This window comes from Megalopta genalis, chromosome 13, assembly GCF_051020955.1.
Source record: "Megalopta genalis isolate 19385.01 chromosome 13, iyMegGena1_principal, whole genome shotgun sequence".
Taxonomy (NCBI): Eukaryota; Metazoa; Arthropoda; class Insecta; order Hymenoptera; family Halictidae; genus Megalopta; species Megalopta genalis.
Genome location: NC_135025.1, coordinates 7,056,297 through 7,069,288, shown reverse-complemented (window position 1 = coordinate 7,069,288; position 12,992 = coordinate 7,056,297). Strand labels below are relative to the sequence as shown.

General features: G+C 43.0%; 2 protein-coding genes across 3 annotated transcripts; both read right to left on the bottom strand.

Moving 5' to 3' along the window:
- Nucleotides 1-354: 354 nt before the first annotated feature.
- Nucleotides 355-8,247, bottom strand: LOC117224189 (uncharacterized). Of its 2 annotated transcripts, none has more exons than XM_033476945.2 (6): nt 6,735-8,247; nt 5,257-6,155; nt 4,000-4,346; nt 3,348-3,509; nt 2,309-2,732; nt 355-624 (listed from the first exon to the last, which is right to left on the bottom strand). In XM_033476945.2, exons 2-6 carry the CDS (start codon nt 6,128-6,130, stop codon nt 518-520), a joined length of 1,914 nt encoding a protein of 637 aa, XP_033332836.2. In that variant the 5' UTR covers nt 6,131-6,155; nt 6,735-8,247; the 3' UTR covers nt 355-517. The 2 variants fall into 2 exon arrangements, with proteins under 2 accessions (XP_033332836.2, XP_033332838.2); XM_033476947.2 differs by having other exon boundaries at nt 7,529-8,247.
- A 127-nt stretch (nt 8,248-8,374) lies between these two features.
- LOC117224190 (aladin) lies at nt 8,375-12,820 on the bottom strand. Its single transcript, XM_033476948.2, has 5 exons — nt 12,228-12,820; nt 12,042-12,159; nt 11,501-11,970; nt 11,110-11,431; nt 8,375-11,036 (listed from the first exon to the last, which is right to left on the bottom strand). The coding sequence occupies exons 1-5, from the start codon at nt 12,584-12,586 to the stop codon at nt 10,725-10,727; spliced, it is 1,581 nt and encodes a 526-aa protein (XP_033332839.1). The 5' UTR covers nt 12,587-12,820; the 3' UTR covers nt 8,375-10,724.
- Nucleotides 12,821-12,992: the final 172 nt, after the last annotated feature.

The following is a 12,992-nucleotide window of genomic DNA, read 5'->3' as shown; positions in this document are numbered from 1 at the left end:
ATTAATTTTATGGCTTCATATTGTATCGGTACTATGTGAATACCATTTAGATTAGAGATGTCCTTATATGGTATTTATATTATAAATCATATACAAATCATGATAGACCAAATTCTTCATAAATACCACAAACTAGTTAAACAATTGAACAGCTCTTGCCACATACAGAGACTAAACACTTAAAGAACTAATATCCTGCACATCGACAAAAGTTCTCTTCTCGCAACGTATATGATCATAAGGCTTATGGTTTGCATTCTCCAAAAGCAAAAAGCTGAAGCAATAAATCCTTCCAGCCATAAGTAGAAGGACACACGTGCTCGAGAGGGGGACAAGGGGTGGATAGAAGCCTGGTTGGTAATCAAGATTGTATTTTTTTCTGTCATCGTAATATATACAGGCGACTATGTACAAAAATATAATGCTTCCATCGGGCGTAACAACGGTATAGAAAATCGAGTATAAAAAAGGGGGGAAGTGCGACGAGAGTCTCTTTGGAAATGTGCGTTGGACGATGTCAACCGTCGATGAACACCGCGTCGTCCAAGTTGGTCAGCTCGAGAAACTGTTGCTCGATGTCGGAGCCGAGCTCCTGGAAGTCGGGCACGTCGTCCTCGCAGTATCCTGCGAACAATAACGTTTGTGTGTGTCCATTGAGTGTGTCCGCCGACGCAGATCCATTGTCAGGATCGATCGTATTTTTATTCCGACGGGGATCGCGGCCGCGAGGACTGGAATTTAAAGGGGCAAGACACGCGTGTGTCGCACGTGGCACCAAGGCATGTCGTATGTTTTGGCGCGTGCGTACGTGCGTGTGCTCCGGCCAAAAAACTCAGGAATATTATTTTAAGACTCGGTGTGGGGTAGAGGCATAAAGCGGCGAACCTCCTCTGAGATTAAGCACCGAGAGGACCCCGAGAGACCGACCAGCGCGCTATCATCGGCGTCGTTACCACGCGGCCGTTCACCAGCCCAGAAAAAGGCAGCACGCGCGGCACCGATACAACAACGCGTTTCAAGAACAACCGTGGCTTTTTGTAAATTCTGGGCGCCGCGAGAATTTCCGCTCGGAACCGTCGTTGCGCGGAAGTTCTCGCGGGCCAACTTCCCGGAAAGTTGTCAACGATTTTTGTGTAATTATTGCGGCTTTTTTCTAGGAGTTTCTAGCAGATTTTCCGGGTCCGATATCACTTTGCGACCATTCAGATTTTCTAAGATTATAATATAATATAGTCAGCAGAGTTTTAGGCGAAATAAGAACTGGCTGCATCGATTGCAGGATGCAGCCAGATACTTAAACGCGCGTTTCTCTTTGCAATCATTTCAGGAAGCTGGAAATTATCTTCTAAAATTCCTCAGATGCTTTAACTGTTTCTGTACCCATTTCTGTCGCAATTGGATCAAATTTACAGTCTAACAGTTATTTTATGTTTTGATAGTCTGTTGTTAGAATTTGTTACCGTTCAAATATGTTTTGCATGCACTTAGATCAATATGAGGCAACCTACATGCAAAAAGATTTACTGTGGAAATTATTAAGGACGATATCTGGCACTGTGACCGAGTTACTGTTCTATTATTTGAACGTTCGTGTCACTCTAGTTAGTCCGCATAATTGAGGTTCTACTGTACTTCAAGATTCGGTACTATCATATAAATACTTTATATTATTTATATCCGTGGACGACGGATTTTTATGCAGAACAGGCATCGTCTATATTAATTGTAAGATACAAGGGCAATTTATCTCTTTTCTTGATCGTTTTGTTGAAAAGAAAATAATACAGTTTTTTAATATAATGACAACGGCAAGATTGGGTTTACTTAAATTTTGTGCGATTATTACTTAAATTTCTGTCGATTTCTGTTAGAATCTTTGCTCAAGATTAAAAAACTTCATCCAAAAATTTCTCATACAAACATTTTTATGATATCAGGAATTGTAAAAGAAAAAGTCAGAAACCAGTCATTTTAACTGATTTGCTGGTTCTAGTGTTAAGTATATTTACCGTTTGACATTTAATGTACTAATTTTTGGCACAAATGCATAAAATCCACAGTCAGCGTTGAATTATGAACGTAAACTCTGAGTTTCATGGATGACAGAAACAAATAGGTCAAATACAAGATATTAGATCACAAACTATGTAACTCTATTTCCTCGATCATATTAAGAAGTCGAGAGAAACATATTATTCAACTTCTTAGAATCGACCATGACGGTTTTTATTTAGCTCAAAGATCTTAGCCTAAGTGGCCATCGCCGGCGGCACTGATGAGGATAATTTGTACGGAATGTTTGCCTTACCTGCGGCATCCACATGCGAACTGCTGACATCGCCGATGAGATAACGCTTCACGGACTCAATAGGAACATACTCCGGATTGCTCTCAAGGCTCATGGAAATCCTATCGACCTGACACAGATTCGTCTGGAACAGATCCGTGTCCTCGTCCGCGTAAGACTCCGAAGTCTTATACGACCGATAATTCGATTCTGCAGTGTAAGCGACCACCGTTTGCGCCGGTTGTCTCGAAGTCGTGGAAATCTGATCGTGCCGAGACGAACTGATCGCGTTGCTGGGAATGCTTGCGGAATTTTTGCTCTCAGACGCCGCCAAGGGATGGAGGACCTGGGTTGCTGGCTCCGAGTGGTTCTTCACGTGCTTTCTTAAGCTCGATGGATCCGTGTACCGCTTTCCACAACCGGTCACCTGACACGCGTACGGTTTCTGCAATTTTTACAAATGTTTTATTAGTACCTTGTTCTTGGTTCGAATTCTTAACAATATAACTAGTTGTTTTAAATTATAATTGTCTTTACTGAAGCATATATTGTAACAGAAATCATTTGAAGTTTGAGTAAATCTAATCTTGTCGTTGTTATAAAATAATACATTTAGTCACATTAGTGACAAACTATTTGCATTAACTTCTATGCAGTTCTTGAAAATATAATTGCATCAAACTGCAGTCTTCATTTGTTTTCATTGTACACTTTAATTTCAATAACTGTGCCTTATTCACAATCTTATAATTTAAAGAAACATTAATATATAATTCAATAATTGTATGACAATGACAAAGACATAAAGCATTTTGCAGGATCTAAAACGTGAAATGGATGACGTTAGATAACATTTTCTTCTGTTGCATGAAATTTGAATCACGAGTAATATGGAGCTAATGAATACTATCGAATGATATTTATGGTATCATAAATATCTATATATATACTATAATAAAAAAATAAAATTATAAATATCTATATATATACTATCGAATGGTATTTAGTTAATGATTGTTAAATTGAGCAATCTCCGGACCCAATGAAAACGGCAACGTACCGTATCATAATGAGTTCTTTGGTGTTTCGCACGGTCACTGCTGTTGCTGAAAGCTTTCGAACAACCACGATGCTGGCACGCGTATGGTCTTTCTCCTGTGTGCGATCTTTGATGGATCTTCAGGTTCTCCAACCGTGAGAATGCTTTCTTGCATCCACTGAACTATAAACATAAAGAACACGATATTACATAACTGATTTTTTTATCTGTTACACTGCTTTGAAAATATGATTGTGAATCATTATTTTCAGCTCATCTAAGTGATTCAATTCAAGAAGTAATTTCTCATACAATAAGTTCTCTACACAGCCGACTTTTTATCTGTTACACTACTCTGTGAATATGACTGTAAATAATTATTCTTAGCTCATACATTTGGCTCCTGCTTCTTGCAACTGATACAGAAAATTATTTTGTACGAATATCTGCTATTATATTATGCATTATTATGCATTATATTATATTATGCATTATTATAATAATGGATGCTTGATTAATCTGATTAGACTGACATCTTTTTCTAGGTGCATACACTTTCATCTCATTGCATACCCTTCCAACAAAACAATTGGGTCAGGACTGACCCGATCCTACCAATCTCCAATTACAATCTTTTGGTACAATTTAGACCAAGTTGGAGACTACCACTCACCGGGCACTTATTCGGTTTCTCTCCGCTATGGACCCTCATGTGTATCAACAATTTGTATCTAGCATTGAACGGTCTTGCGCGAGGACATCCCTGCCATAGGCAAGCGAACTCGTCCTGGCCGTTCCCGGTAACAGCGGCGTACCCCTCGCCGTCTTTGTCCTTGTCTTTGTCCTTGTCCCTGTCCCTCTGTATTCGCCTGCCGTGTCCGTGCGAGTTCGACGACGACGATTCCACGTGTCTTCTCTCTATGTGACGGACCAGGCCTTCTTGTTCCGCGAAAGCGCAGCCACAGTCTATCCACCGGCACTGGTACGTCGACGTGAGGCCATCCTCCGCGGCCGAACAGTCTGCGGAAAGGTAAACGTGTCATCAAGAGTGTCATCAAGACGCGGGTAAACAAGGGGACGCCGATCAGAGAGTGGCCAACGAGAGTGCCACTTGAGAACGTCACTCGGGAAAACAGTTTATGTTTCTTCATTTGTCTGTGTTTAGCTTTGCTTGCCTATTTTATCAACATAACATTATTCATTCCTAAACGGCTGTCGAGTTTGCTGCCGGGGGTGCTGGAGTTGCGACGTTGGAATCACTTGCGCCCTTGGAAAGGGGTGAAGATATTACAACCATCGTCCAGCCAGATTGCTCGATAATTCATTGGGGCGGTATAATTTAATCAGAAAATGCAAGGACGCAAAGTAAGCATAAAATGTAAGATTTGTAAGAAAAATATTTTACCGATGAGTCGAACAAAATTAACAGTGGTTGTAATTGTAAGAGTAAAATATATAAATCACGTAACTGTTGTATAATGAATATTATATCGTATCGAATACTTTGTTAGGGTAAACATCCACATCATATTCCTTGATATCTCATTTCCTGTGCTTCTGTGAAATTACATTTTCAGTTGCTCCTTTCAAATTGTGAAATAACAAATAATATATAATAATATATAATAAATATATATATATTATAATTATTGGCTCCTGCTCCTTGCAACTGATACAGAAAATTATTTTGTACGAATATCTGCTATTATATTATCCATTATATATATTATTATGCATTCTATTATATTTTATGCATTATTATAATAATGGATGCTTGATTAATTTGATTAGACTGATATCTTATAATATATATATTATAAGATATATATAAGATATAATATATATATATTATAAGATATATTATAATTAATATAATTAATAATATGGCGAAATTGTACTGTAAGATTTTCGACCAGATTTTCGAGCTTACCATAAGATTTGCTACGTTTGTCCGCCTCGGCGCCATTCTTCGGCACGGGAACGCGTCGATCGGCGAGCAACAGGCCTTCGTTCCTAGGAAGAACGACCTGGTTGCCGAATCCGTCGCCCAAGCTGGCATCGTTAACGAAGGTCATCGCCGAGATCGAGGATTGTTGCCCGGAAACTAGATGCCCAATCGCGTAGCACGATCCATTGATATTGGAGAACGGATCCTGCAGCTCGTCAAGGTACGTCGACGACGGCGACGAAGGCGACTCCACTGTGTTCAGAAGGGACGTCGGATCGCCCCTTATCAAACTTAAATCGAACTCGTCCGTGGCGTTCTGCATCGGTCCGGTGAAGCACTGAGCCTCGGACTGCGCGTGGACGATCAACGGCAAGGACACCGTGACGTCGTCTTGGTACTCGGGGTACTCCTGATAGTTCTGATAGTCCGGGTAGACCGTGTTAGAGAAACTGCGCGAGAATGAGAACGCGGAGCCCACCGATGGCAGTCTCTGTCCGCTCGGACAGTCTGTCGCGTCGTTGTGGACCACGTTGTTCCACGTTGGCGTGGTAGCCTCGCTTCCGGTGCTACCCGGCGACCTGTCTGTCACCGAGTACTGCTGATAAGGGTACTGGAAAGCTGCGCTGAGCTGCTCCCAGTCGGTGTACTCCTGCAGACCGGAATTATTCGGTAGAATGGGGGAGGACAGTCCGGTGTCCGCGTGCGACGTTACCCAGCACGCTTGTTGGGGGTTGGTCGTCATCGTGGTAATCGGAGCGAAGTGCAGGCTGCCGAAGTTCTCCTGCTTGATGGTCCTTGACACCGCGCGCTGGACGTCCTCTTCGGTTCTGTCCTCGTGGTAGTCCTCGAGATGCATTTTGCAGAACTTCCGGCGGTAGCTTCTGAAAATTGATCGACGATGAAGAGGGTGGTAAAGATCGACGACGAGTATATATTGGTAAGATTGCAGATCTTTATGCAAAATTGTCGAAATCAACGGTAGAATCAAATAGTTAATTGAAAATGTACTTCTTCCTCTAACAGTTTGAACAAATGTTAGAACACACACAATGTTAAAATATTTCTAATAATAATTAAAATAATAATTAGAATATTTCTAAGATCTTTTGCAATGTCCTCGTAGCTTTGTTCTTCAGTTCTTCAATTTCTATCATAAACATGATCAAATCTAGCATCTAATATTTAGACGAAGAAAAGCTACGAATTTTGAACTTGAAGAACGCGCCAGAGGAAAACCGCTCGTTGATCTTCAGTAGAATTTCATAAAATCCAAATGTCTTCTTCAAGACATCATCTGCATAAAGCTCCGCAGTCGCGAAAAGGAGGATCTACCGACGAAGAAGAAACAGAGAAGATTATCTTCTAAGTCGCACAGAATCCTTCAGCACGGTCATACCAAACAGTTCCACGTACCGATCAAACTGCGAGCAACGATTACTACGATCAATTGAAGAACGTACCCAAGATTAAATTCGACACAGAACACCGAAACACGTTAATCAGTCCAGCGTATCATACTCCCAGCTAAGTTCCAGGAATCCATGAAAAACTGAAGGCAGCCGATCCTCAAGTATCACGACGGTTCGACGACGTTATCACTAGATCCAGGTCCGCGACGGCACGCGCGCGCGCGCGGTTTTAATCACAACTGGCGCGTTAGAAGGGTGAGCCGGCTCGATGTAACTGACCCCGGGATGACTCTTGAAGCAAGGTCCCAGTCCTGTACACCCGTTCCCGCGTCTCCACGAAGACTATCAGCCGGGACAAGACATCGCCGCCGTTTTTCCAGCAGACAACGGGACAACGAGATGGGATCCCCTCCACCCTCGAAGGGAAGAAGCCGGCAAGAAGGGTACGCGCCGCCCACTCGCGTGGCCGCTTCGTTCCCCTTCGAGAAAGCGAAAAAGGAAAGGAAGAAAGGGAGAGAAAAAGAGAGAAAGAGAGAAATAGAGTGTGTGAGAAAGAGAGAAAGAGAGAGATGTGTGCTTCTGCCGAGGCACTTGTGCATCGATGCACTTGCCTCTGTACCGCGCCTTCCTTCTTCGGTCCTCGGGTCCCGTCAGGGTGGCGGGGCACATCTGCGCGCACGTCTGTCGTCTCCCTTTTTCATGCTGCTCCTCTCGATATTCGTCCCCCGTTCTTTTTTTCCCCAGCTCCTCATAGATTCCTGGAACTTCTTTGATCGTTTCATCTGTTGATTATTGGGATTGCGTCACCGGGGGTGGAAAAATAGCTTCTTCTACAAACAGCGTACCCTGAACACCTTGGGGGCCTGTGTGATTCACCGATCGGCCGACTCGTCCAGGCAAATTGTCCAGGTTCGCTGATTTCGGGAGATCCCGCGGACGCCGATGTCCTTTCGGTGATATTCCAAGGTGCCGCGTTCTCGAGGAGAGGGGGTGGCCTAAGCCGATCTTTCGTCGGTCGAACCCCGAGAATCGGGTGCACGGCAAAAAACGTAAAACCAGCTGCCGCACACGCGTCACTTATTAACAACAGCTTCTTCGCGCGCACACATGAGGGGCAAAGTCGTTCACTCCTTCCTCCTATTACAGCCTACTATTATTTCACCGACCTCCCCGTCCTTCTCCTTCTTTCGCTGGCTTTTACACTTTCACGCGAACGCGGCCACGCTTATCGCAACTTCGCCCCGGCTAACAGCGATATTCGGCTCTCCTCCCCTTGTTTCGGCGGCTCCTCCGGCCGGGCCCGGCGTCGCGGTCCTTGACTTTCGCCGCGCGGATTTCGGGGTTCCAGCCGATGCTGACGGAGAGTCAAGTGGCGCATTAGACCGGCTACACATAAGTTAGAATGTTAATGTCTTCCAGACAAAATATGCCTCCGCTCTCGTTCGCATTTTTTCGTTCGGCATTTTTGCTCCTGCCTGCGCGCGCGGCAACTCCTTTGGAGACGATTCTCTGAGCACCGGCCCATTAATCATACCGATTTAGGTGCACGAAGTTAACATGTTCGGTCATTATCGGGTAACACTGTCCTTTGTTCGGAGTAGAGATCGAATTTGTATTGTTTCTGCGAGCAACCTTCGACTTCTTCGTTTGGGATCTGTAGAATTGAAAATGTTGTAGTAACATTCGTGTCGTTGTTGTGTTAATTGACGTTTTATTACCGTTTGAAATTTGTACAAAAAGCGAGACAAGAAACTGGTCGATCCATTGTTTCTTCGTTGACGAACACTTAAGTAGAAACAGGGCAGTTGAGGTAGTCGAAATTCGACGCTCGATGAGATATCTTAACCATCTACGATTATTAATTTTTCTTTCTACAATACTTCCCGTATCAAACGTATAAAACTTAGGCATTACGATCCCTTCCCTTTCATATCCCTTACTTCATATTTTAATATAACATTTTAGTTACAGAAAACCCGAGACCGGAATAAACCCCGACACCAGAAATGAAATTCGATTCATTCTCTCTGTCCACACGTTGCAGAATGCATTTCTTAACACAACAGAATTCGTTGATTTAAAATATGATCATCTTATAATCGTTTGATCGCTTCTGAACACCATACGGAGCCAAAAACCGTGCAGTAATCAGTTTCTGATTTTGAAGAGGCTTCGAAGTAGCTTCCAGTGGCTACTAAAGTGTTAACAAGTACGTGCTTAGATTTAACAGAAACAAACTCTCGTTACGTTAGCACACCAGGAAGACAAACAACCGGTGAATTAATTGTCGCTTCATTCATCAACCGGCTAATTGAAAACGCATTGTTATGATTCCAGAATGATTCTCGCGTTATCTCGTGTGCCGTTGCAGCCAGTTCCTTTCAAGCAAACGCACACAGGGACCGTCCCCTGTGCGTGCATCCTCCTACTCACCCCCTGTGTACATGTACACACGCTTCTGCATCTTGACTCCTGCACGCACGCACACAGATGCGCGCACAGTTGCATCTTATGGCCGGGTTATACGTCATATTACGGGTAGATAAGTAATAGAGTGGCACATGTGGCCTGCCAGCCCTCTATGCTTACATTATACATACTATGCTCGCTCTCGACCACGCTTTTTTGTCCAGGCACCTGTCAACTTCGTTCGTACCATAGCCACCGCATGTGTACGACTGACATTAAAATAAATATACTGGAAAAAGGATTTCGATCGTACACCCCATACGGATGCAATAACAGAGAATCGGTTCGCGCGGGGGAGGGAAGATAGGTGTATCCAAACGAACAGAATCTCAGGTCGTGCTACGGCAGGAATTTGTTTTCGGACAAATGAGCGAATGAACTTATTGTTTATCCGTAGTTAATGTGCATGTATCGCAGAGTGTACAAACTTTCAGCAACATTCAGCCATCCGTTACTTGTACACGATTTAGACAAAAAACAAATGGCTGAATTAAACTGAACATCGTTTAAATTCAAGATAAATACGTTAACTAAAATAAACAATTCGTGTACTTTCGATTTTCATATGAAAAAATTATCTTTAGGATGTACTGTGTTTTCATCCCTTGAACCTTTGGTCAATACCCAAAATTATCCACAATTCCTTCAATAAACTTTGTAATATTTTTGACTCTATCAAGCCTCTAGTACACATTAATTTATAACTAACCAAGAAAATAAGAGAATATATAAGAATTCTGATATTTATCAGCAACAGGACATACAAAGTATTTTAAAAGAAAAAATATACATTCAAAATTTTTTTAAGGAAAAAAAAAATATATATAACAATTTTTAGATTAGGCACCAGGGTAATTACTATAATGTTCAAAGTGACCGATCCACATTGTTATCAGTATAAATTGAACTCGATAAATCCGCGACGTTAGCCACAATTATAGAACTTTCCACTATATCTCACCCTGGTCCAGTACGTTATGCCCGTAATCATAAATAAAGTGTCGGCCAGAAATGATGGACTATGCTCGAGAGAAATATGTATATATTTTGGGCCGAGGAGCTTCTAGAACGATGGAGTAGTTAATTTGTGTTTGGAGTTGCATCGGTGCGGGTATAGTAGATAGAACGTATTGGAAATAGTGCGGGACGCATCACGCACGTACGTGTCGGCGTTCAGCATTCGGTCAAGCGACGTAAAAATAGAAAGACGTGCGCTCTGCATGTGACTTCGTATAATTAGGTACCGAACCCGAGCCGTCTCGTTGTATATCCCATACGTTAGGAGGCTGCAGCATTAGAAAGCCTAACACGGAACCAATGATTCCTTTTTTTCTCCCGCTTTGAGCGCACCGTCGGGTCGGTTATGGAACGTTACGTAATTCCTATAGAATCGCAGCATTCGTATCACGATCGTCTGTGCGCGGTTTAGTGTTCATTTGCTTTCAATTTAACAAAAAAAAATATTAGTCCTTCGCGCGAGTAATTAGTATATACAAATATTAGGTATAAAAACTTTCGAAGCAGACCGCTCGCAATTTCCCCGGACCGGTTTAACAATAACAAATGTTAACGTTAAGCGTACGAAGCACTCAAATCGAAATTGTATGTGTCGTGTCTCATTGAGAACGAGTGCGACAACAATGTGGTAGTTCCGTTAAGGTTTGGTATGCATTCTTTCCCGACTATGGGAAAATGTTGTATGCGGCCGCTGCTCCACGCGATTGTTAGGCAAACTACTGATGACTGGCTGTTGTACTTCTGGTAAAAATTCATGCAACTAGGAACTTCACCGGGGAATCCTTTAATGAGACAGCAGGGTTTGATGTCGACCACTCGAGACATGTTGCCCACCTTGGTTTCAACTAGCGCAATGAGGGGACTGTCCTAAATAAACATTAAGTATATTAGTCAAATTCATTGCCTTAATTAAGTCTGCCTACACAAGCGAGGATCGTACCTGGAAGAGTATGGCCAGATACGTTCCCGAAGGGTCCCACTCCATTGCAACTATCCTTCCACCAACGGTAACATAGTCGTCGTCCGAAGAAAAGTTTACTCTCGTTAAATCTATGAGGGGCACGGCTACCGTATCGTCGAAAGATGGTTTCTTCAAGTCGAAGATATTTTCTTGCAAGGGCAGAGCGAAGATTGTCGCAGAGTCCTCGGTCGATGCGAATAGTAAAGTTAAGTTCGGTCCAAAACAAGCTGCCGCCACGCGACCGTTTGGCACTGTCCACTTATCTGCGTGCCACATCGTTGCTACTCCCGTATTCCAAACCCTTTGTAGAATAATGATTGTTTAGAATATCGAATTTCTATTCTGTAACAATAGCAATAAAAGTCTGTACCTAAATATATTTCTACACGAAGCGGCAAACAATTGTGATCCAGAAGATGACCAGCGAGTAAAGCATATTCCACCTCCGCCGACCCGCTTCAGAGGAACACCTTCCTTCTTAGATATGTCCCAGATAATCATATTTGTATCAGCTGGTGAGCACGACACCAGTAAATCACCCTGTGGATGCCATGTAACGCTTGTAACGGGTACATGATTTCGTTGCTTTAGTACCACAGCGTGATGAAGCGAATAACTGGCTGCGCTTAATTCTATGGTCCAGATTAGGACACCTGTTTGACATGCTACTGCTAATTCTTTGCCAGCCAATGGCCTCCAGCTTATACAGTTGACTGATTTTTGAGCACTGTGCCTTAAGACTGGTATCACTGATATTCCTTGAGAGAAGATACGTATACGATCGTCTCTCGTAACTATTGCTAGACGGGAGCAGTGTGGATGCCAAGAAAGACATCTGATCTGAAATATATCATCCAAAGTAGGTCACAGATTTAACGAAATTTTGTAGTTCAATTTCAATGAAGTCTTACAAGCGCTGCTTCCCAATCTCTCGTGTGAACAACGTCTGCAACCGATCCTAATCCACTGGTTGGCAATGCTTCTATTTGATAGAATCCTTTGTCCATCAAATCTAATGCCCATTTAAGTCTAAAATGAAACAAGTGATACAGATTTCCTAGGAGGATATGAAATAATGTAAAAGCAAATGTTAAAACCTCGTAGCAATCCAATGTACTACTCTGGTAATCTCTTCAGGATCCGTGGACGCGGCGAGGCAAATAGCTTCTGCCAGTCCCTTCTCCCTCCAAACACTTGCAATCTTTTCAAAGATACTATTATGAACTGGTAGAAAGGTGTCATTAGCACAAGTAGTGCCAGCCGCCTCACGTGTAGTAAGAATATCCGGGGCAATGGAAGCCTCTGGATAGTCTCTCACATACTTGAAGAACGGCTGAAGTTCGTCCCGCAGGTTTTCGTACCTGCAATAGTGCACGGTTCTCCCAATGAACCCGACGGTAGCAGGTTCATCGAACGAGGGACAGTCAAAGTCATGCAACGACAGTATTTTCAACATATCTGTTTCGCTATATAACCTATCAACACATAAGAGACCGCCACTCTCTATTTAAAAAAGAAAAAGATCAGACATCAACCAGCAGCGGAATCATGAAACGCAATCTTCGCAAACAAATTGCCAAGATTACAATCGAATTTCTTCTTGCGAGAGCGTTCCAAAATTCCTACACGTCAAAAAAAGGAAAACACTGTCGCGTGTCTCGCTTCGGTTGTAGCCGAATAAAATGGCACGGTTCAGTTTACGCCGGTCGCCATGGTAACAGCCAATGGCGGCGCGGCAATCGCAGTCGTGGCGCGCACGCGCCGATCAACCGCCATTCAAGTGTTTGAATCGGTTGGAATAACTTCGAATCGATCACGCGTACCGAAATCTCGCATGACATTCGACGTTCACGGGTTTACGA

Excerpts from the sequence above, each read along its gene's own strand:
- LOC117224190 (XM_033476948.2), bottom strand. The coding sequence starts at position 12,586 with ATGTTGAAAATACTGTCGTTGCATGACTTTGACTGTCCCTCGTTCGAT. Across the intron at positions 12,160-12,227 it reads GTACATTGGATTGCTACGAG|ACTTAAATGGGCATTAGATT; the intron begins GTTTTAACATTT and ends GTTTCATTTTAG. Across the intron at positions 11,037-11,109 it reads ATCTGGCCATACTCTTCCAG|GACAGTCCCCTCATTGCGCT; the intron begins GTACGATCCTCG and ends ATGTTTATTTAG.
- LOC117224189 (XM_033476945.2), bottom strand. The coding sequence starts at position 6,130 with ATGCATCTCGAGGACTACCACGAGGACAGAACCGAAGAGGACGTCCAG. Across the intron at positions 3,510-3,999 it reads AGAAACCGAATAAGTGCCCG|TTCAGTGGATGCAAGAAAGC; the intron begins GTGAGTGGTAGT and ends TTATGTTTATAG. Across the intron at positions 625-2,308 it reads TTCGCATGTGGATGCCGCAG|GATACTGCGAGGACGACGTG; the intron begins GTAAGGCAAACA and ends TATTGTTCGCAG.